This window comes from Neopelma chrysocephalum, unplaced genomic scaffold (genome assembly GCF_003984885.1).
Source record: "Neopelma chrysocephalum unplaced genomic scaffold, ASM398488v2 Primary Assembly neopelma1_96, whole genome shotgun sequence".
In the NCBI taxonomy this organism is placed as follows: Eukaryota; Metazoa; Chordata; class Aves; order Passeriformes; family Pipridae; genus Neopelma; species Neopelma chrysocephalum.
In genome coordinates, this window is record NW_020897759.1 from 2,585,634 (window position 1) to 2,607,156 (window position 21,523).

At 42.5% G+C, this 21,523-nt stretch overlaps 1 protein-coding gene across 6 annotated transcripts in view; it reads left to right on the forward strand.

The window, feature by feature from the left end:
- ANK3 (ankyrin 3) overlaps positions 1 to 21,523 on the forward strand; it is a 204,340-nt gene that overhangs the window by 107,584 nt on the left and 75,233 nt on the right. For all 6 annotated transcript variants that reach the window (XM_027694110.1, XM_027694111.1, XM_027694109.1 and 3 more), the window contains 5 exons: positions 10,163 to 10,261; positions 10,352 to 10,450; positions 10,832 to 10,927; positions 13,910 to 13,982; positions 14,183 to 14,245. In XM_027694110.1, the coding sequence (XP_027549911.1) occupies positions 10,163 to 10,261; positions 10,352 to 10,450; positions 10,832 to 10,927; positions 13,910 to 13,982; positions 14,183 to 14,245 (430 nt within the window). The remainder of the gene's footprint in view (positions 1 to 10,162; positions 10,262 to 10,351; positions 10,451 to 10,831; positions 10,928 to 13,909; positions 13,983 to 14,182; positions 14,246 to 21,523) is intronic.

Here is a 21,523-nt window from a genome sequence, read left to right on the forward strand (position 1 = left end):
AGAACCCTTACTTAAAACATCTACTTACAGCAAGAGAAACCGTGTCAATGCAATGTAGACATTCCAGGCTATTAAGTGTTAAATACTTTTCCCTGTGACTTAAGAGACTTATGAAACTTTAAGAAACTTCATGAAACTTTATGGAAGTAGCTTCCCCTGAGCTGATGCTAAACAGCCACCCATAGGCATGATTCTGCAAGTAAAGCCACCGTTCATTTTTAGAGATCACGTTTTCCTACAGCTTGGCTCAGCGTCCATGGCTGGGTACCTTTCTAAGCTGCTTTGTTTTGCAAAGCATAGCAGTGAGGGAACTATTTCATCATACTGGTACATTCTAGGGAACTGGCTTTTTCTGTTGTCCCAAGTTCAGACTAGGCCATTGTTCTTCTGTTGGTAAACAGGGACCTGTAGGTTGTCAGTAATTTTGCTCTACTCTACCTTCAAAAACAATGTTAGAGGTGAAACATTTAACTCTTTAGGGCAAATCTGAAATTCTTTATCACTGTTATTTAATATGAAATACATATATGCAATTGTGGTCCGTTTCAAATTTAGTTGCCTAAAAATAGTTTTGCCTAAAGTTAATATTTAGGCTCCTAAATAAGATATGTGGATTTCCAAGGTGCTTGGGGATGGCTTTTGAGACCCCCAGGAATGACACCTCCCACTTCACTGTATTGCTTTTTAAGATCGATGGCCTGGAGTAAATTCAAGAGCCTTTGTAGAAATGGCTTTATGCTCACTAATGGTGTACAGTGCTCAGAATTGAATGATAATGATCTCAGTGTTGATTATACTTACATTCCTCATGCATTGTCTAGATCTTGGAGTCATTCCTTTAGCTGGGCAAGAAATTAGTTGAGATCAAGTACTTCAACCGTAGCTGATCAAATCAGCTAAATGAACCAATTCCCTCAAGCTGACCTGCACCCTTTGTGCAGAGCAGTAGCTTTCACAGCTCTCTGCTAGGTGTATGCCACAAGTTGGGTGCTGTGCTTGCATCCCAGAAATGTCCAGGTGTGTCAGACTGTCCAGCAGTGTTATCATTCTATCATCACACTGACAGCTCAGAAAGGGCTGAGTCCATCATCGTGTCTGGCTGAAGCTCAGCTGATTATAATCTGTGGCAGAGGAAAAAGTCATTGCCATGAGATTTTTCTACAGTGTAATTCCAGTTGTACCAGCTACTATTTCAATAATATTACCCTGACATAAAACTGAAGTGGTTCTGCTGAAATCCCAGGAGCTTCTCCAGCCTTTTACTTTTGTATCATATCTTCAGCCTGTATTTTAAAGATGAATCAGTCGGGGTTCTTATCTGCCAGGTCATCCAGCAGCACACAAGATCTGCCCTGGTTCATTCTGTGCACAATTTCCTCAGATGCATGTGGTTGCCCTCCTAGAGATAGTTTCTACCTAGTTTTGGTTTCTGTAGCAAGACATTGCAGAACCTGTTCTTTTAACTGGTCAAAGCTGAACCACCTCACAGTCCATACAACATGTCAGGGTGTTTGCCTTTCTCCCTCTCTGCAGCACTGTTCTCTGCCCCACAAATAGTAAGCAGTTTAAGGAGGCATTTACATTTGACAGGTGCAGGCAGTCACGTGTTCCCTTTGCCTGCTCTCCAATGTCCAAATAGGATCCCATTCCGGACTGCAGTGGCCTTTTAGTCACATTAGCATGGTGGAAACCTCTGAGATCCTGTCACAGCTGAGAGGCAGGGCATGTTTCGTGGGTCTCAGGGCTGGCCTGGCGCAGTTGCAGAAGCTCTGTACTGAACTTTATGCCTGGCAGAGTGGGATGGGATGAAGCAGGCACACAAAAAAGTTTATCATTCAGAGATCTTCTCTGTATGGAGCTGATTTTCTTAATTGCATCTCTGAAAATTGAACTAGTCACTAGGCGTAGCAGGGGGAAAAATGCAGTCATATTTGACTGTATGCAGCATGAATCCTGTCCATCAGTAATAGTCATATAATTTTAAAGAAGTCAACAGTAAATCCCTTGTTGTTCACCCTCATTCCTCAGTTATATATGTAACTGGTGTGAGTTAAGAATAGTTTCCCAGTACACATTTGCCTCCATGGGACTGCTCTGTAGTTGTCAGGAAGTGGGGCAGGAACTCATAAGTCAGGCAAAGTCAAGTTGTATTTAAGCAGAACTCCTTTGGCATGTAAGAAATGATCTGTCTGGGAAAACATGCATTATTAATCCTGTAGGCTTCTGTGGTGAGGAACACCCACACCAGCTTGTCCTCCTGTCTACCATGCTAGTTAGCCCTCTGCTTAGGGGACTGTCTGCTCCTAGGAAGAAAGTGCCCGCGTGCCTTTCAGGATTCTACTAGAGTGGAATGAGCCTGATGCTCATGCACTGGCATGAACTTCATGCTTTTCCACTGGCTTCTGCAGCATCCCATCTGCTGAGTTTGTGCAGCAGTGAGCCCTCCAGGCTTCACAAAGTCAGCCACATGGAGGTTGTCTGCCAGATATCCGCTCACTGCTGCCTCTGATATAAGAAAAGTGCCACTGCAGTACAGTGTATTCTAGCATGGAATAGTTTCTGGATAAACTGATGATCATCTTGAGTTCCTAAGGAAAGAACTGACAAGCTCTGAACTTCTACAATAAAGGAAAAATGTTATGTTGTAAGAACTACCATGCCTTGACCTCATGCTCTATGCAGGTGAAGTTCAGATGATTGGCTTGTACAATAGCAGCACCGTAGTTACAAGCTCTCTGTTTAGATGGATTAACTGTTCCATGGGAATAAAAGGTCTCTGCGTGCTGTCTCTAAAACCAGAGGCATTGGGGGACAAGATAAGCAACAGCTGAGTTGGCTCCAGAAGCACTGTTGCTATGCTTGCATGTTTGCATGAAACTGTCCAGCATGTCCAGTTCAGATTCATTACTTTGGACATACAGCAGCAGAGATGTGTCATCCGTGCCTTAAAAGTCAGTGAAGTTGCACAGTTCAGAGTGACATTATACTGGGGATCTCTGCTACCAGCAGTGTCACCACTAACCTGTTTTCTTCCCTCCATTTCACATCCATGTGCTTTTCTTACCTCAGTTATTGTGGTCTGGATGACTATTCAGTGGTCTTTGTTGTTGTTATTGTTGTTGCTTTTTTCTTTGTTTAGTTTTTCTCCTTATCATATTTCTCATTTCCCCAGGATAAGTAAGCACAGGTTTAATGTCAGTCCAGCACAGTATCTGTCAATAGGGGGAGAACACTTCATATCATTCAACTTAATATCAGCAGGTCATTGAACTCCTGAGTAGGGACCAATGAGCTGTCATCTTCCTGCTCTGGTACATATTCTTTAGTCATCATTTATATATAACTTACACTCCCGTGAAAACATCTAGAGTTTGCAGTTCTGACACATGGGAGTTCTTACCCCTGCTCAGATTCTGAGGGCTGCACACACTGTTGGAGTTTTTCAGGTGGTTAAAGGAGAAGATGGGTCAGAAACACATTTTGTACCTTGAAGCAGTAGCAGGGAAGAAAAACACTCCAGTATTACAGAAAATTACTTGTACAGGGGATTAGGCTGTATGATTAAGATCAATTCTGTCTGTAAAACTTACGAGCATTTTCAAAATTGCCCTTAGACTTGAACAATTGCAACTGTGGTTCTCTCTTGGGGTGGTTTCCCTCCCAAGAAATTTTTTTCCTGAGCTTTGTTGTAGAAAAGGTCATGAAAGGAAGAATAGCTGCTGGTTTTGAAGTCCATTTATTAATGGTGTTATGGGATCCTTCTGGTTCTGCTGCATCAATTAACTAAATAGCCTCAAATCCCAGAGCTGCAGGAGTCTAAGTCAATGCTGAAAAGTAAACAACACTGCTTTAGCAGGCCAGAACTGGTGCTTTGAGAGACCATGAGGCTGCTCCTACCACTTGAAAATGAGATTTTATTATGCAGTTTTATGTGTCACCTGCTCCTACAGTTTTAAGCTCAGCCATGTTAGACTGAGCTCCAGTTGATAACCCACAGAAAATACCTTATCTTAACGTGCAAGAGTGGTGGAAATGTAGCAACATTAAAATACACTTCAGATGGTGAAGTTTCAGACCTGCTTAAAAACCCTTCACATTTAGAAAGCTTTAAAAATTGAATTTAGTGATCACAGAAGGCTTAAAATGTTAGTGTCCTGCAGCAAAGGCTTTTATCTATTCTGACATTACTTTTATGTGTCCAATTTTAAGTATGTTAAAGAGTTTTTGATGCTGAAAATGTGTTATGCAACATCGTCCTTAACACAAGGAATGCTCGTCCCTACACAATAATATTGGGAGTTAAAAACCAATCTGAAGCCAGGGCTGCAAGCAGATATTCCTTCTGTGGTGGTCATATTGAGTGTAAAAGCTGCACTGGTACATGTGATGTTGCTTTTGTTTCGGGGCTTTTGTGCTGGCAGTTGGCACGAGTAAATATTGTTTCATGGCTCAGCAGGTCTCCACATGTCATTTTTCAGCTGTTTATCCCATTGGATAGTGTAATTGTAGGATACAGCATTACCGTGATGGACTGGCAAAGGAAGGCTGATGAGAGAAAAGTGTTGGTTCAGTCAAGGATGAAGAGCAGGATCTGGAGCTTTGATTTCAGTGCGGGTCATTTTAGTGAAACGTTGCTGCACTTGGGCCTGTCCCAGGGGAATTGATGGTCTCACAGTCCCTGGCTGATGACTGTCTGGAAAACAAATCCAGTATTAAACTGTCTTTTGTTCCTAAAACTCTGGTTTTGGTAGGAGATAATGGTGGCTGAGAGGTCATGATGTTCTTTTGCAGGTTGAGCTGGGCTTTTTATTTCAGATTTATTCAGGTCTGCTTGCTTTGTTCTGACAGGAGCCCCATACCAGCCTGAGTGCTACAATGGTTCATAACAGCAGTCCAATTTTTCCATTGGATTATCTCATTTTCAGATGCAGAAAGAGATAGGAAGGAGTCAGGGAGGGAGGGAAGTGCTATCAGGAAAAATCTCTTTCATACAGAATGAACACAGATACAGATATCTTCCGTAATATCTTCACGGTGCATTATCTCTCCCTCCTTGTCTCTTTGTACGTGCTCAGTTGTTATAAAAAACATTTCTGTGGAAATTTCCAGCCTAATAATGTGCAATAATGAACCTTTGCAAGGTACTGCAGCGTGTTAGGCCCTGATTCAGCAAAGCAGGGAAGTGTGTATGTACACATAGGTTTGTCCGTTTCATTCAATCAAGGCTTTGTGATCTGTGGATCTAAAGCAATTTCTAGCCCTATAAACAATAATACTGTAGCTTCATTGTCTGCCATTTATGGCAGAAAAACAAAAACACAGCAGCTTGAGAGTCAGCATGACTAGAAAGATGCAGTAATTCAAGCTGTTAAGATTTATGGTTATTGCCAGTGGAGGATATTAAAGTGATTCACTGAATTCACTGACATGATATACAAGGCTTGTGATAATTTCCCTCAAAAATAAAAATTGAAGGGCGAGAGAATAAAGGATGCTTTGCATTTGTGTGTTCCATGAGAAATGAAAAGCTCAGTATTTCTGATTTTATGTTTTCTTGGCACTTAATCTGGTGGCTTTTGATAAGCCCTTCCCAGCTGCTAACTCCCATGTTGCTGCTCATTCTTCAAAACAGCTACGAGCAGCACAGCAGCTGAGTGCCAGAAGGTGATGCGTGTTAGAGCTGTGTTAAACAAAAGCCCTGGTTTTCTTGGAAGTCACTTTTTTAATGTTAGGATGCCTACAAAATCCCTTGGTGCTTTGCCAGCAATTAGAACTAAACCTTAACTCCTGTGCAGAAATGGTGAGGGTTTTGTTGGGTTTTTTTTTTAGTGGCGTTTTTGTTATTGTTGTTTTGTTTGTTTGATTGTGGGATTTTTTTGTATTATTGATATCTTTTGAAGCAAAATATTTTAGTCTCCTGGGCACCTTTCCATAGAGAATGAAAGCAGCAAGCTCAAGTAGCCCTAAGAATTGCTACTTTTATTGTTGATTTAATTGTGTAATTGCAGAATCTGCCAGTTGGAGCGTTTCAGAAAAGTTAACAGAATACCTGACTTCCATGGGGATGTTGGGATATAAATGTTACACCTTCCTGAGCTAGAAACAGTTGAGTGCAGGGATTTGTACTGTAGCTGAGAAGGAAAGGATATCCTTTCCAGGTTTCAGGCACTAAAAGGGCGTTTTGCTAACTGCTTTTCTTTTGACCAATGCCTTCACTACAAACGCTGCTGACTATGAACATGAAAGATGTCCTGTGGTGTCTGATGAGGTCCAATGTGCCCAGTGAGACGTGTCCCACCGTGTCAGATTTCTGTCACTCTGCTGTCAGTGACATTGTGCTGTGTTAGCCACTGCCTCATCAAATATGACACGAGACAACCACAGGGTAGGCAAACTTGAAAGAAAGCTCCCAGGCCTCTCCAAGGACTTCAGGCAGGAAGTGTTTTGCCACCAGGCTGGCAGGTGCCCACATGGCTACTTGGGACACACATGATGCCTGTAGCAGAGAAGCTGCCTTTCAGTGCACACACCTCCAGCTGCCACACTCGACCAGGCACCAGCACCGAGAGCTTCAGAGGAAGACTCCTTCAGCTTCTGCTCTGGGACACCAAGGAAGGATGGCAGGAAGAATAGTGACCCTGGAAATGTCATGATTTCTACCATGGATTTGAGGGGAAAGAGGAAAGGTTTTCATTTAGTCTCTGATTTAAACAGCAGGCTGGTCAGGAGCGACAAAGAGCATCAATAATTGCTCCTCCAGCCATTTGTGAAGGTACCACCTGTAAGTCTCTGTATGTACCATTTGTAGAAGGAAGCTGTTGTTGCACTGCAGTAAATATTGGGGGTTTGATAGCTCCTTCTTCAGTATTCAGAGTATTCAATGTTACAGGCTGGAGAGGAGCCTTTGCAGATCACTTCAAAGGGGAAGTTGAGTTCAGCTGGTCTTGGCTCTCTGATATGCTCCAGATTTTAATGTTTTAGGGTTATTAGCAGGGGGCTCCCAGCAGGTAGTCCTTGACTTTGGATTTCATCTCCACAGTTGGTTTTATGCCGTCTGATTTTTTATTTTTTTTTTGACCTTGCTACTCATGTTAGGAGAACTGTGTTTTCAAGGGGAGTAATGGAATTGAGATCTTGTAGGAGGTTTCATGGCTTTTTTTTTTTAACTGTTTTGATAACTTGGCCATCTTTTAATACAAGTTTATCTTTGGGCCATGTAGAGGCAGAGGCTGTAGAAGCTGTGTTTGAGGTACATGAGTTCAGCATTCTGCTGAAGACTAAAGACTCTGGGCAGCTCAGGGAGCCCTGTCAGATTCAGACACCAGGCACTGCTAGGAACAGGAAGCTCTTAGGCCAATCCTAAACTAACAGTAGCTGTAAGATGAGGTCCCAGAGTTCAGTTCACGATGATTTCATTTTAACTAGTGCTCAGGCTCTTACCATTGTGTGCAACTATTCTGCAGGAAAAGTTCCTTGTAGTCATTTGGCATCTGATCCAATGTTCATATAAGTCAGCAGAAAGTTTCATTCTGCTGATGCCAATGGAATTTTGATTCAGTGCTGTTTCTGGCACTGATTAACTCATCCTGGTTGTCAAACCTAGTAGTTGCTTTAGATGGCAAAGGGTATATAATGAACTGGGAAAAAAAGACACACCCTAATTTAAAGTAACTGTCACAGCTACCATCTCCTGGCACATGTGAATACAAGTGAAATTAAGTAACCTTGTGCAAAGTAGTATCAGAGGCAAAGTGACATGAAAAAATGGTGTGTTTGAACCCATGGACAATTGAGACTTCCCTTTAGTGGAAATAGTTCACATTTGAGATTTTCTCTTTCTTTCTTTCTTCTGAGCAGCTGTGACTTCACGGTTTGAACATGTGGTGTAGTGCTGGCTCCTGAATCCCAGGCTGACTCTGGACTTGTCTCCTCAGTGCTTTTGACCAAGTTGCCTAAGCTGACCACACCCCACTGACTTGGATGTAAAAATGAGGGATGACAGGCTGAAGATTTTAACTCTCTCTGTGCCTCTGCCTCTTGGCACCAGTTTTTGCTTTTCAGAAAAAGGAAAGCAAAGGCATTTTTTCACCTTTAAACTGTGGAGCAGCAGGAGCCTGGTCAGTACAAGACCAGCCCATTTTCAGTGTTTCTACCCACAAGGTTGGCCTTTGGATCTAGTTCCACATTGTTCAATCCCATATAGTGTATTTTCCTTCTGGCTAGTTTGAGCTCTACCAGCAGCCAAGACATGCATCATGGCCAAGTGTCCCCATATATATTCTAACTGACCTTTCTGCCACTGAAGTTAATAAGCTCAGACAGCCTCAGACCTTCCTCTTTCCCCCAAAGCAGAATTCTTTTACATTAACAGGAGTGCATATTTGCAGTGCATTTTACCATGTGTTTAGTGTATTAGTGTTCCTCATATCGTATATGATTTTTCCATAGAAACTGGTAATGGAGCATGGGGCCAACTGCATTGGAAGTCCCACAGAGTAGCAAAAGGACATGTTACACTGGCAGTGTAGTTTCAGCCTGCTTGAAAAATGGGGAAGCCCCATAGGAACACTGGCTAAGATGACCCTTCTGGCATCTCAGAGCCCATCAAGTGGGCCTATGAAACCTGACCTTTAGAGGGGAAAGGAACCTCAATAACTCACCTCAAGAGAGGGAGAACCCCATTAATCCCTCTCTGTGAGCCAGGAAAAGCATCTGCTGGAAAGCCATCAAGCTCCTAGTGTGAGTGGGGAGAAAATTTGGGGAAAATTAGCCTTTCTCCAAGCCATGGAGAAAAGTAGCAAGTTCCATTTAGAGGTAGCTGTTTCATGAACTGTGTGTTAGGGAATGTTTTGATTGTCTGGAGCTTAATGGTGGTGATGACAGGGTTGAGTGTTTATGCATAAGAATCAGGGGGAAGGCCAACAAGGCAGATATCCTGGTGGGAGTCTGATATAGACCACCCAACCAGGGTGAAGAGGCAGATTAAACATCCTGTGAGCAGCTGGGAGAAATCTCACAATCGCTGGCCCTTGTTCTCATGGGGGACTTCAACTCCCCAGATGTCTGCTGGAAGTACAACACAGCAGAGAGGAAACAGTTTAGGAGGTTCCTGGAGTGTGTGGAAGAGAACTTCCTGACCCAGTAGGTGAGGGAGCCAACCAGGGAAGGCTCCTTCTGGACCTGTGTTTGTTAACAGAGAAGGACTGGGGGGTGATGTGATGGTTGAGTTTGTCTTGGGCACAGCGATCACAAAATGATAGTTTTTGGTTCTTGGAGAAGTAAGGAGAGGGGTCAGCAGAACTGCCACATTGGCCTTCTGAAGGGCAGATTAGGAGACTGGTTGAGAGAGTCTCTTGGGAGTCAGTCCTGAAGGGCAAAGGAGTCCAGGAAGGCTGGACATTCTTCAAGAATAAAATCTTAAAGGTGCAGGAGCAGGCCATCCCTGTGTGCCAAAAGATGAGCCTGCAGAGAAGAAGACTGGCCTGTCTGAACCGAAGGAAAAAAAAAAAGGGGAGAGTTTATGACCTTTGGAAGAATGGGCAGGCCACTCAGGATGACTACAAGGGTGTTGTGAGGTTATGCAGGGCAAAAATGAGAAGGGCCAAAGTCCAGCTAGAACTTTATCTTACTTCTTCTGTAAAAGACAGTAAAAAGTATCTCTATAAATAGCAACAAAAGGAGGGCTAAGGAAAATCTCCATCTTTTATTGAATGTGGGCAAAACATAATGGCAAAGGATGAGGAAAAGGCTACGGTACTTACTGCCTTCTTTGCCTCAGTCTTTAATAGTAAGACCAGTTGTTCTCTGGGTACTCAGCCTCCTGAGCTGGAGGAGAGGGATGGGGAGCAGAATGAAGCCCCCATAATCCAAGGGGAAATGGTCATCAACCTCCTACAGCACTTAGACACACACAGGTCTGTTGGGCCAGATGGGATTCACCCAAGAGTACTGAGGTAGCTGGTGGAAGCACTCACTGAGCACTTGAATTGACATGCATGAGAAGTGTGCTTTTTTCCAAGGCCGGAGAATTTTTCACATAAGCCAAAGAAAAAAAAAGCTTAACAGGATTTTTCCTATTTCATGTCTGCTTGGTTGGTTTGGTTTTTTTTGTCAGGGCATGTGTGGGATATTGACATTTACTAACTGCTGATGTTCATTCTAGATGGGATACACTCCTTTGCACGTTGGCTGCCACTACGGAAACATAAAAATTGTTAACTTCCTTCTGCAACATTCTGCAAAAGTCAATGCCAAAACGAAGGTGAGTGTCCCGCCTCTGCCTCGCTCACTCTGTGAGGGGCTGCCTGTGTGCTGTGCCCACTGCAGCCTTTCCTTTTCCCTGTGCCTGCAGAACGGGTACACGCCGCTGCACCAGGCAGCGCAGCAGGGGCACACCCACATCATCAACGTCCTGCTCCAGCACGGCGCGGCGCCCAACGAGCTCACTGTGGTAAGTGCAGGGGGGCTCACAGGGGCCACTCTCCCCTCACTCTCCTCGTGTGTGTTTGAGCGAGGGAAATGTGGGAAAAAAAAGTGCGTGTGGCGGGAGAGGAAAAGAGCAGAGGAAGCCTATTCCAGTCGCCCCCGCATCCTCTATGCCATCATCTCTTCCAGAACAGCAAACATCTGGAAATCTCTTCATTTTCATCCCATTTCTGCAAAGAGTTAAAAACTTAGTTTTATATCCTACTACCCAAAAATATATTTATTTCAATCACCACCGTGCAAACATTCATTTTTCTTTTATTTACATTCTTCTACTGTTAGTTAGCAGGTTCTACCCTTTTCCTTGCTAACATTCAACTTTTGTTATAAATGTTTCAATTACCAGAATGGAAACACTGCCCTCGCCATTGCTAAGCGACTTGGCTACATTTCAGTTGTTGACACATTGAAGGTGGTGACAGAAGAGACCATGACTACAATTGTAAGTACAACTTAGCTCAGTAGTGAATGGAAGAATTTTTCCCAAGCCAGGGTATTCAGCTTTGTTTAGTTACATGACTGCTGAGATTCCAGTCACCTATTTCCTTTTAGCAGTATAAAGTATGTATTAAATCAAATATGAGCCATATATTTTTAAGGTAATAGACACTATGAGGATGAATACAGAAAGAGTACCAACTGAGCAGAAAATGGACAGTGTAAAGGACTGGTCATAACTGCAATGTTTCTCCACAGATCTTGTTCTTTAGGGAACAAGTTTGTAGTTGAAAAGACATTCCTACAAGACTTCTGTAAATAGAAGCTGCTGCTGCCTTTTGAGAGCATTTCCCAAGGGATGATGGCTTTTATTTGGTCTAAGAGAACCTATTCCACTATAGAAAGTGGTTGGAATTTACTTAAAAGCACTTCATTCCATAGTTTCTGGCACCTTCCGTAAGCTGGTGAATGGCTGTCTTCTGCAAGCAGCCACAGTCAGCCCCTGCATCCCCAAATATCCATTCCCTCACACGGATGTGAACTCCAGCTTGTCCATCGTGCCTCTCAGGAAGTGTTACCCAGGACACACTGAAGGGACTATGAATGGTCAAATATTACCTGCTGTCAGAAAAACTCACAGAATCCAAAATATTTCTCAGGAAGATCTTTTGTTCACTAATGTTTTGCCAAATTGGTCTTTTAAGAGAAGAGTTTTTGAGGTGAGGCACCTCCATGCACAACCAGCATAATAAAGCCCAAACTGTGTCTGAAGAACATAAGTTCAGAACATTGGCTCCAAATTTGCTTTTTCCTTTCTGCAACTATTTTTTTTCTGATTAAAAAAAAGGTAAATATGCACATGCATGTATTTTTAGACATATGGGAGATGGCAAAAAATTATTGTGTGTGTTTCATGTTTTGTCATCAGCCATTTGTGTGGTCTGTCTGTGCAAGCAGGTGGTTGCAATATGATGAGCATTTGGGATGACAGGAGGATTTGAGTTCTATTACTGCATGTACCTTTTCTTCCTGTGATTTTTCTAGTTGTGGTCTATAATTAAGTAGTTTACAGAAAATCCACCACACAGAAGACAAATTTCAGAACAATAAAATATAAAGGAATATGCCAGAAAATAAACATGATTATTTTTTTTCTTTATTTCTCTCTACGTTTTCTCAAGAACATATTTCTCTCTAGAAAGATTCCGGAACAGTTTTCCACAACCTGATAAATTTGATGAAGAATATTATACAGGATGGCAAAACTTGAATGATTGCCTAGCATACAGTTAGGTAGCTGCAGGAAAAGTAAAACCACACCTTCATGCTAAGAAATCCCAATCACAAAGTTCTTCTTAGCTTGTAGAATCAAGAAGCGAGAAGAGTTTGTTCTGCATTTGATGCAGAACAATAATCATTTATGTTCTGTAGATGAAGTGTAGAGAGACGATGGGTCAGGCTGTGAATTGCGCCAGAGGAAATTGCTGAAAGGCCTGTACAACCCCTAATACCTACCCTCCAGAGAAACCCAGAAATAATTTCCATTAAAATCACAATATGCTGCTTATCAGTGTGTAATTTTGAGACTTTGGAAGTCCAGACATGAAATCTGGTTTACAACTGAAAGTCTTAAAAACTCAGTTTGACTGCTGAGACTTACATTTTGAGGCTCCCAAAACAACTCCCAAAGCTAAATTTAATGCAACCAGGGATGAACATAAGTAATTTTACTACGATTTAAAGTCAAACACCATTATAAAAAAAGTCCTGTGATTTTGCTAGTTTAACAGCAATGCGCTAAAAAGCTTTGTAAGTAATTCTCACAAAATGAATTGTGTGAGGCTTTTTCTAAGTTTTGGAATGTTTGAGCATGCAGGAACTCTTCTGCCTGTATCAGTAGCCCAAGAAACATGAAATGCCGAGTAAGTATTCATAAGGCCAGAGAAAAAGTGAAATCTTCTAAAATACATGAAAATGAAAAGGCTGTTTTGCCCTCCCGAACTTGTTAATGATTTCTTATTTGTATATGAAGGATGAGAAGGTGATTAAAAAATATTATATAAACCCCCTATAAAGATGGGAGTGGTTTTGGTGTGGGGTGGGGTTTTGTTTGGGGTTGGTTTTTTGGTTTGGTTTGGTTTGGTTTGAATCCCACTGCACTCCTTGAATGGTAACTCTGCGGGGTCTCTTATGTGACCTAAAACTTTACCAGTGCTTGTTGTGCTGTAGCTCAGCTGGAAAGTAAAATGTGCATGTCTATGTCATTCATGTGATACAGGTATTCTAGGAACAGATTTCAGGCATTCATAACATTTTTTTCTGCCTATTTTTTTTATATTGGTCTTTGAATCTGTATCAATATAAACATTGGGATGAAAATCATCCAACCACTTCTGAGTGTCTTTCATGCACAAATCCCTTAAGGGATATCATTTAGCCTGCATGTGGTTACAATTGTTCTCATTTGTGGGAAAAACACACAATTCATGCTGAGGTACCTCTGAAAAAAATTCATATAGATTCAGCCTGCTCCCAAACTGCAGAATTCTTCTAATGTCAAAGGAGAAATACTTCCCTCAGAAATTTTAGTTTTAATAGAGATTACATATTCCTGCTCAAAATTTAGGTGACTACTTAAAGAGTTCTGATTAAACCCCTTAACATAAAACTCTTTTCAGTATATTTGATTCTTCTTTTGATGTAGTTTTTTAGGACTTCAGCTCATACTTTTTCTGCTATGAAAATATGAACACAGTTTAAAATACAAATATAATATTGTGTATTTCTCTAGTCTTTTTTAATGTATAGTTCAATTAAAAAGTATCTTTAAAAAGGAAAATTAATAAGAAGCTATAAAGTCTTGTTTTCCTAACTGCAGTTAAAAATGTGTCCTACTCAGCATTTAATTTTTAAAATAACTTAAAGTAATAGAATTTTAAGAAAAATTATACCTGTACCCTGAAATGCCTTTCTTTTTCTTTTACAGACTGTTACAGAAAAGCACAAGTTGAATGTACCTGAAACCATGAATGAAGTTCTGGATATGTCCGATGATGAAGGTATTAAAAATGTTAAGAAAAATTTATTCAGTCTTTTGTTGTTATAAGAAATATCCGTTTAAAAAAACAAAACAAAACAATACACAGTATTAGTTGAATATGGTCATTGCACATTTGTTATTGTTTTACATTGGTTGTTTTGTTGACACATTGATAGTCTATGCTTTTATTTAATTATTTTGTTTATTTAAATCATGCAGTTCGTAAAGCCAATGCCCCTGAAATACTCAGTGATGCTGAATATTTGTCAGATGTTGAAGAAGGTATTTGTGCATTTTTGTATTGCACTGATATTTAACTTAAGCTTCTTCCTTCTATTTCATCTGTCTGAAAATTAATCCTTTCAGATAATTTTCTTATTATCCAACTAACAATAACTTCTGCTTTACAATTAAGAATGCTTTCAAAAAATCTTTGAGCTATTACTGATAATCCTCTAACTTTTTCTGAATTTCTTACCATTTCTAAATCAAATTATCTTCACTTTCCTGGAATAATCATTTTGCTGCTGCTTCTATGAAGTTAACTGAATTTTAACTGAAAAATGAATTATTGGACAAAAGGATCAAATATCAAAACGCTTCAGAAGAAAAACAGTGAAAGTAAATGGCAGAAAAGATTAAGGTTTTTTTTTCAATTCTGATGCAAATTCAGCTCTGAAATGGTTGATTTACATTGATAGGGGACCCTTAGCCCAGAAAGAAGTATTTTCAGGGGTGTTTATGTTTGGTTTCGTTTTGGTTGTTTGGTTATTTTGTTTTAAATAATTTTTTGGTCCCGACATTCAGTAAAAACACATCAGATTACTTTTGCTCTGGATTAAGGGGGTGCTGCATTGGACTCACCTGTAGGTGTTTGTTAGTATTAAGTACCTTGTAGCTGAAATGGTGCCTGTATCATCCTGCACATGAAATCTGTGTGTGACAATGAACCCCTCTGTTTGCAGTGCCCCTAAATAAGCTCCTGAGCTGTAGGCACCAACAGCCTGCCTGACCCAGCTCCCTCCTGTGTGCTGGGCAGCTCTGACATGGTTTCAGTGGTCCCCAAGTATTTAAAACTCCTTTGGCAACTTCTTCCCTGCCCTCTACCAACACCTCCTGTTAGGTCAGACCTCCCCCTGGGCTGAATGTGCAGAAGTCTGTGCAAATTTCATAAGGAACTGCAGGTTTCCAGAGGCCATGGTGGGAGTTGCCAGGTGACAGGTCAGAAACAGGGAGGTCTTGAGTTGCTGAAGAGGACAGTAGTGTCCTAAAGGTATTCTTGTGAGTTCTGATTCACTTGCTTTAGAACTGCAGGTTTTTCTTTTCTGTTAGGAAAGCAAATGACTGTGTTCAATTTTCTTGTGTTTCTTTAGTCAGTCTCTCTTTCTTCATCCCTACTGATGTAGTTACTTTTAATTTTTATAGCACTGAAGCAGCAAGGTGTAAAAGATATTCAGCTAAGTTCTTTGTGTGCAGCTCTTGTTTAATTCATGCACTGAGGCTTTTGGTTTGTTTTCCGTCTGTCATTGTGTTCCCATTGCTGCAGTTCCAAATGGGTGGTGTTCCTACTGGACACCTGTGTTTTCCAAATAGCTCTCTTAGGCTATTGTCATGCTCAAAATACTGTATTGTTTTAACTGACAGGAGCACTGATGCATAGTAGTGTTAGCTAACAGAGCAGTAACTATTGCTGTGTCCCACTGCACAGCATGCAGTGAAGGACAGATGAGAAACACCCCTATATGGAATCTGAGTGTTGGAACCAAAGAAGCAATCGTGTCTTTTAATGTACAGGATCATTTTTAAGGCCAAATCTGTGGAAGGTTTTTCTAGTCACTAGCTCTTAGTTTAACAAAAACCAAACCAACAATTAGAAATGCAGGTAATACAATTGATTCCGTGCCTAGAGACTGTATTCTGCACCCATGTTGTTGTTAGGGGAGCTACAAGATTGGTGTGTATATATAAACAGTCCTGCAATGCATCCTTGTGTCTGAACTGGAGAGACATGGATTTGATGGATTGACAGCTCTGTGGATAAGGAATTGGCTGGATGGTGGCACTCAGAGTTGAGGCTGAAGGCTCAGTGTCCGAGTAGAGACCAGTGACAAGTGCGGTTCCTCTGGGGTCAGTATTGGGACTGGTGCCATTTAACATCTCTGCTGGTGCCATGGACAGTGGGATCAGTGCACCCTCACCAAGCTGTGTGGTGTGGTCGACACGCTGGAGGGAAGGGATGCCATCCAGACAGACCTGGACAGGCATGAGAGGGGGGACTGTGCAAACCTCATGAAATTCAACAAGGCCAAGTGCAAAGTCCTGTAGCTAGATCAGGGAAATCCCAAGCATAGATAAAGGCTGGGAGGAGAAGGGATTGAGAGCAGCCCTGAGGAGAAGGACTTGAGGGTGTTGATCAATGAGAAGCTCAACGTGACCCCAGCAATGTGCACTTGCAGCACAGAAAACAGATGTGTCCTGGGCTGCACCAAAAGCAGCGTGGGCAGCAGGTCGAGGGAGAGGATTCTGCCCCTCTACTCTGCTCTCATGAGACCCCCACCTGGAGTTCGGTGTCCAGCTCTGCGTTCCCAGTGTGAGAAGGACATGGAGCTGTCAGAGCAAGTCCAGAGGAGGCCACAAAGATGATCACCTTTCCTGTGAAGCCAGGCTGAGGGAGTTGGGGTCATTTATCCTGGAGAAGAGAAAGTTCCAGGTAGACCTTAGAACTCCTTCCAGTACCTAAACAGGACATACAAGAAAGCTGGAGAGGGACTTTTTACATGGGCATGTAGTGACAGGACAAGGGGGAATGTCTTTAAGCTAAACAGGGTGGGTTTAGATTCTATATTAGGAAGAAGTTCTTCACTATGAGGGTGGTGAGGCACTGTAACAGGTTTCCCAGCAAAACTGTGGATTGCCAATTCCTGGAAGTGTTCAAGGTTTGGATGGGGCTTTGAGCAACCTGGTCTAGTGGAAGGTGTCTGTGTCCACGGCGGTGGAGTTGGAACGAGATGATCTTTAAGACCTCTTCTAATCCAGGCTATTCTATGATGTTGTGATAACAGGGTCTTTTTTAAACCTAACAGTGAAAGGGAGCTCTCAAATCAGATAACAGATATTTTATTAATCCGTGCTGAAGCATTCCAGTGTGCAAGGCATGCAACGAATGACAGGCTTTGAGGTGATAACCACTAGCCTGTCCCTTTCCTGACTTGCATATCTCTAAAGACAATACAGTGACGCCCATCCCCACAACTCCTCAGTGGTGATGGGGTATTTATACACAGTGCATCCACTTACACCAGTCAGAATAAATATGTTCAAGATGGTAAGGCACTCTGACAAATCTCGTAGCCAGGGAGCTGATTTCCAAGTGAGAGAAAGGCACAAATTCAGCAAACAAATCTAAGCTCTCCCTCGCTTGGCCAGTGTTCATGTCATCAGCCAAAATGCTTCAGTGAGAGAAACTTGTTGAATGGCTTCTCAATGTGCCACAACCCTCAAGGATTCTCTCCTAAGAGAAACTGAAGACTTGGAAAGTAGAGGCTCAGAGACAAATGTCAGGAAGCTGTTTCCTTGTATGTTATGTCTTGCTGTGCCCGCTAAATAAGTATTTACATGGGAATTGTGTAATTTATCCTCCCTGCTGAGGACAGTTTGGTTTGCAGTCAAACTGGTTGAGAGGAGAGATCTTTCATTCTTTTTCCTAGATGACTCTGGCAAATCTGCCCAAATGAGGTTAAGTGTTGGGAAACTGCTACACCACAAAAAAGAAATGGTGTTTTTTTTTAAATATGTGAACATGATTTGGGGAGGGGGGAAATGAAGGCTCATCTTCATATATAGCAGAAAGTTTGTCGAAGAACATAGAGCAATTCTGATGCACACTAAACATGTGCTATGCTTTTATTGTTAAAGAGATGGCAAATAACAAAAATATGAAAGCCAAGACTGGAAGAACTGGGCCTTTCCTCTTACCATCTCCAGATGTGAGCTCACACCCTGTGCAGCTGGGAGCCCCAGCGGTGTGCCTGTGGCCACGGGGCTGGTGGGGAGCCAGGGATCAGCCATGCACAACTCCAGTTGTCTGCGGGAGGCCTGGAAGGAATCCCGTCCTCTGCAGTGCTTGCTCAGCCTCTTAGTGTCCCTCTGGGCGGCTGCAAGAGCTTTAATCTCCTGGAGGAAGCTGGAGCCCTGCTGTGACTGCCACAACCCAGAGATGAGCTCTGTCACAACAGCCCTCCCTAAAGCTGCCACTGCTGTCTCAGAGGCAAAGGGACAGCAAGCAATGGAACCTGATGCATAGAGAAGTGAGACTGTGTGAGCAGTGAAGGGCAAAACCAATCCAATCCATAAACCCGATTAGGTATTGAGAATTTAGACAGTCAATATCAAGAAACAGTTATTGTTGCGCTTTTAATTTTTGTGATTTGGTCTTCAGTAGATAACAAACTTCTGGGTGTAAATCAGGACACTGTTTTAAACCCATTTAATGGAGATTCTTCTCTCAGTAGGAATAAGTATCATGCTAATCAGTTCCCTGGAAGATTAGACAGATGTCCTAACAGAACATGAATGCACACTGCCTGATCCCTGAGTAGGTGCTAAGATACAGCAGTTTAAATGCCTTTAAGACAAGTCAGGACATCCCCATGTATGAAAATCTGTTATTGGTTGTTTTAGGAGGGGTTGATTTATTATGTTTTTAAGCTTAGAGTTTTCAGAGTTTCTTTGGCTCCATAAAATTTCACAGGTTCATAAAAGTTTCAGTGGTTTGGTATTGGCTTTTCTCCACACTTCTGTGAAACCAAAACCTTGGCTACAACTTGAAGCGTCCTCCTCTTCCCTGTGGCTGTACCTCTTTCACCATCAGACAGCTCTGGACAGACTGTGATGAGGGAGTGGCAAAAGCTTCAGGTACCTTTAGCAGAGCCAAATGACAAACGTCCATTTGGATCCCAGGCTATGATTAAATTATGTTTGGTACTTTTCCCAAGCCACATGATGCCTTCTCTCTCTTGCCAGAGAGCCTGTATTTCTCACTGGCCTCTAAAAAGAACACCTGCCCTGCACTCCTGCAACTCCCAGCTGTAGGAGACATGCTGATAGACCAGAAAAATAGGGAAAACTTGGGATGAGGAAGGTGATGAGAGGTTCTTGGAGAGAAAAGAGTAAAGAAAATAGAACTCTCTATCCCAGAAAATAAGAACAAACTGCATGAGGGATAGGCTAGAATATAAAAAGTAACGGGTGGCATAGTGAGCAGTAATCCTCGCTAACTCTCCAGAAGTCTAAGAAGAGGGGGCATCAGGGAAACCAGCAAGAGGCCGGTCAAGCTTAAAAGGGCTGCTCTGCCTGCAACAGGTAGACTTCTATGACTCCTTGCACAGGTCTGTGGTGCAGCGAACACAAGAAGTTAAGTGTAACTGGAAGAATTTTAAAAAGGGAAAAAAGAAAAAAAGCTGTTCATGACTATACAAACCTCTTTCAGGTTTAGAAAATGTGTGCTCAAATCAGTGCCAGCTAGAAAAAAAATGTCCCAAAGGACTTCCAATGGTTTATATTCCTATATTCTTCTATGAAGTGTGGCTGCTGTCACAGACAGAGTGCATTAGAACTGCCGGGCCCTTGCTTTGACCTACTGCCACTATTCTTTCCTGCATTTTGAGCTATTTCCTATACTTGTGATAGCTGTGTTTGCCCACTGTTAGCAGGAACATGATCTTTCTTCAACATGTAACGTATTATGAAGGGAAGGATGGCAATTGCAGCAAAGCAGTGCAGTATTCTTTGGTGGTTTTTCATCAGTGCCTCACTTGTGGGCATTTCTCTATCGTTTGTGTTCAGAGACGAGTTTTGTCTTCACTTTTCCGTGGGACCTCTCTCTGCAGCAATACGGTGCTGTGAGCAAACGCTGTGCTTGCTCACTGTTACCTGAAGCACAGAGGATTAGGCTGTGGCACCTAATTAAACAGAGTGGGATTGCTGAAACGTGCACCACCCACTTTGCTCCAGCCTCCCACGATCACAAAACAATGTCTGGAATTCTTTGAAATTACCACTCCTAGATGCAGTTTTTCCTTTGATGAGAGCATTTCATCAGAGTAATCCTGCTCTGGCTGGATTAGCTGCAGAGCAGGATAACATCTAATGTATTTTGCAGCTCAGCTGCAATATTTCTTTTTTACCGTTCTCCACCTTGCCTTTGACAAACAACGTTCCTAAAGAAAATGCCACCTCTCTTCCTTACAGTGGCGCAGCGCTTGTCCTCAGGTGTTGTTAGGGCAGAAGTTCCCAAATTTACTGGATCAGCTCGTAGTTGCTCCCTCCCTGGGCCACCTCCTCGCCTCTCAGGCTTCAGTCCGTTTTCCTCAAGCTCCTGAGTTTTCCCGCTGGCCACAAGCACCCCGCACAGGAGGGCGGGCAGGGAGGGATGGTGGCACGCCCGGGGCAGCTGAGGGGCCGGGGGTGGGCGCGGGGGAGGCGCCGGCCCCGGGCCGGGGGGGCGGGCGGAGGCAGCGCCCTTCCCGCAGCCCCGCGCTCCCTCGCTCAGCCCCGGCATCAAGTTACAGAAAAACTACACCCTCGCAGCACCCCTATTTACATACAAATAACTGGAGTGCCTGCATTTATGTCACCATTCAAGAGGCTTGCCAAGGGAGGCTGTAATCCAATCAGCAGAAGCTTTAAAGGGATGTCTGCAGAGTGATTAAAAGGGGATTTTTATTTTTTTTTAACTGTAGTCATTATTTTTCATTTTGTTTCATATTTGCAAAGAACTTTTAATCTGAGTTGAGAGGACAAAGATGCACATGTCCTAAAATACATACGAAGAGATCAAGATGTTAAGAAGATCTCAGTTGTTGTGTGGAAAGCGAATATGACCCACAGGGATTAGTTTGCTTGTGCTGGTTTGGAGATTAAGTCTAAATCACTGCTTAAGGACTAATAGGACTAATAGGAATTCTTGGAAACACCAGGGAAAAAAAATCTTATAGACCAGACTGGTGAAAATGGCTTTCCAAAACAGTAAGACTTTTTTAAAGTTTCACTTGATGTATGATGTTTCTGTTTCGGGTTTTTGAATGCTTTCTGGGTATTATGAACATTTTAGCTTTTAAACTGTTACTTAAAATACTGGTGGTTGCTGGGCTGGAGGAGAAAGTTGGTCTGTTTGTTTGCCGTTTGCAAAGCAGTAGCTGAAGGGGTATTTTTAGACTTGATTGTTAGTTTAAAACCAGAGCTCGCCTGTGGTTTCCTGAGTTTAGTGAATGGAAACTAGTCTAAACTCCTTGAATGAAAGCGGGAAACGGGAGTCTGGGGTTGGGAGTCACTTACCTTCGGGAACGCGCTGTTAAACTTCTCTGTTGTGCAACTTCTACACACCTAAAACGCGTTCACAACAAAGGAGGAGAGTGAATGTCGGCAAGCAGTGAGTTTACTGGGAGCGTTCGCTGCTCTGTTTTGTTGAGGGAACAGGGGGGTAAAAAAAAATCCAACAACCGCAAAAGGCATATTTTGGACTTGCTCTGTCAACGCAGGAATGTAGGTTTGCATGATGTA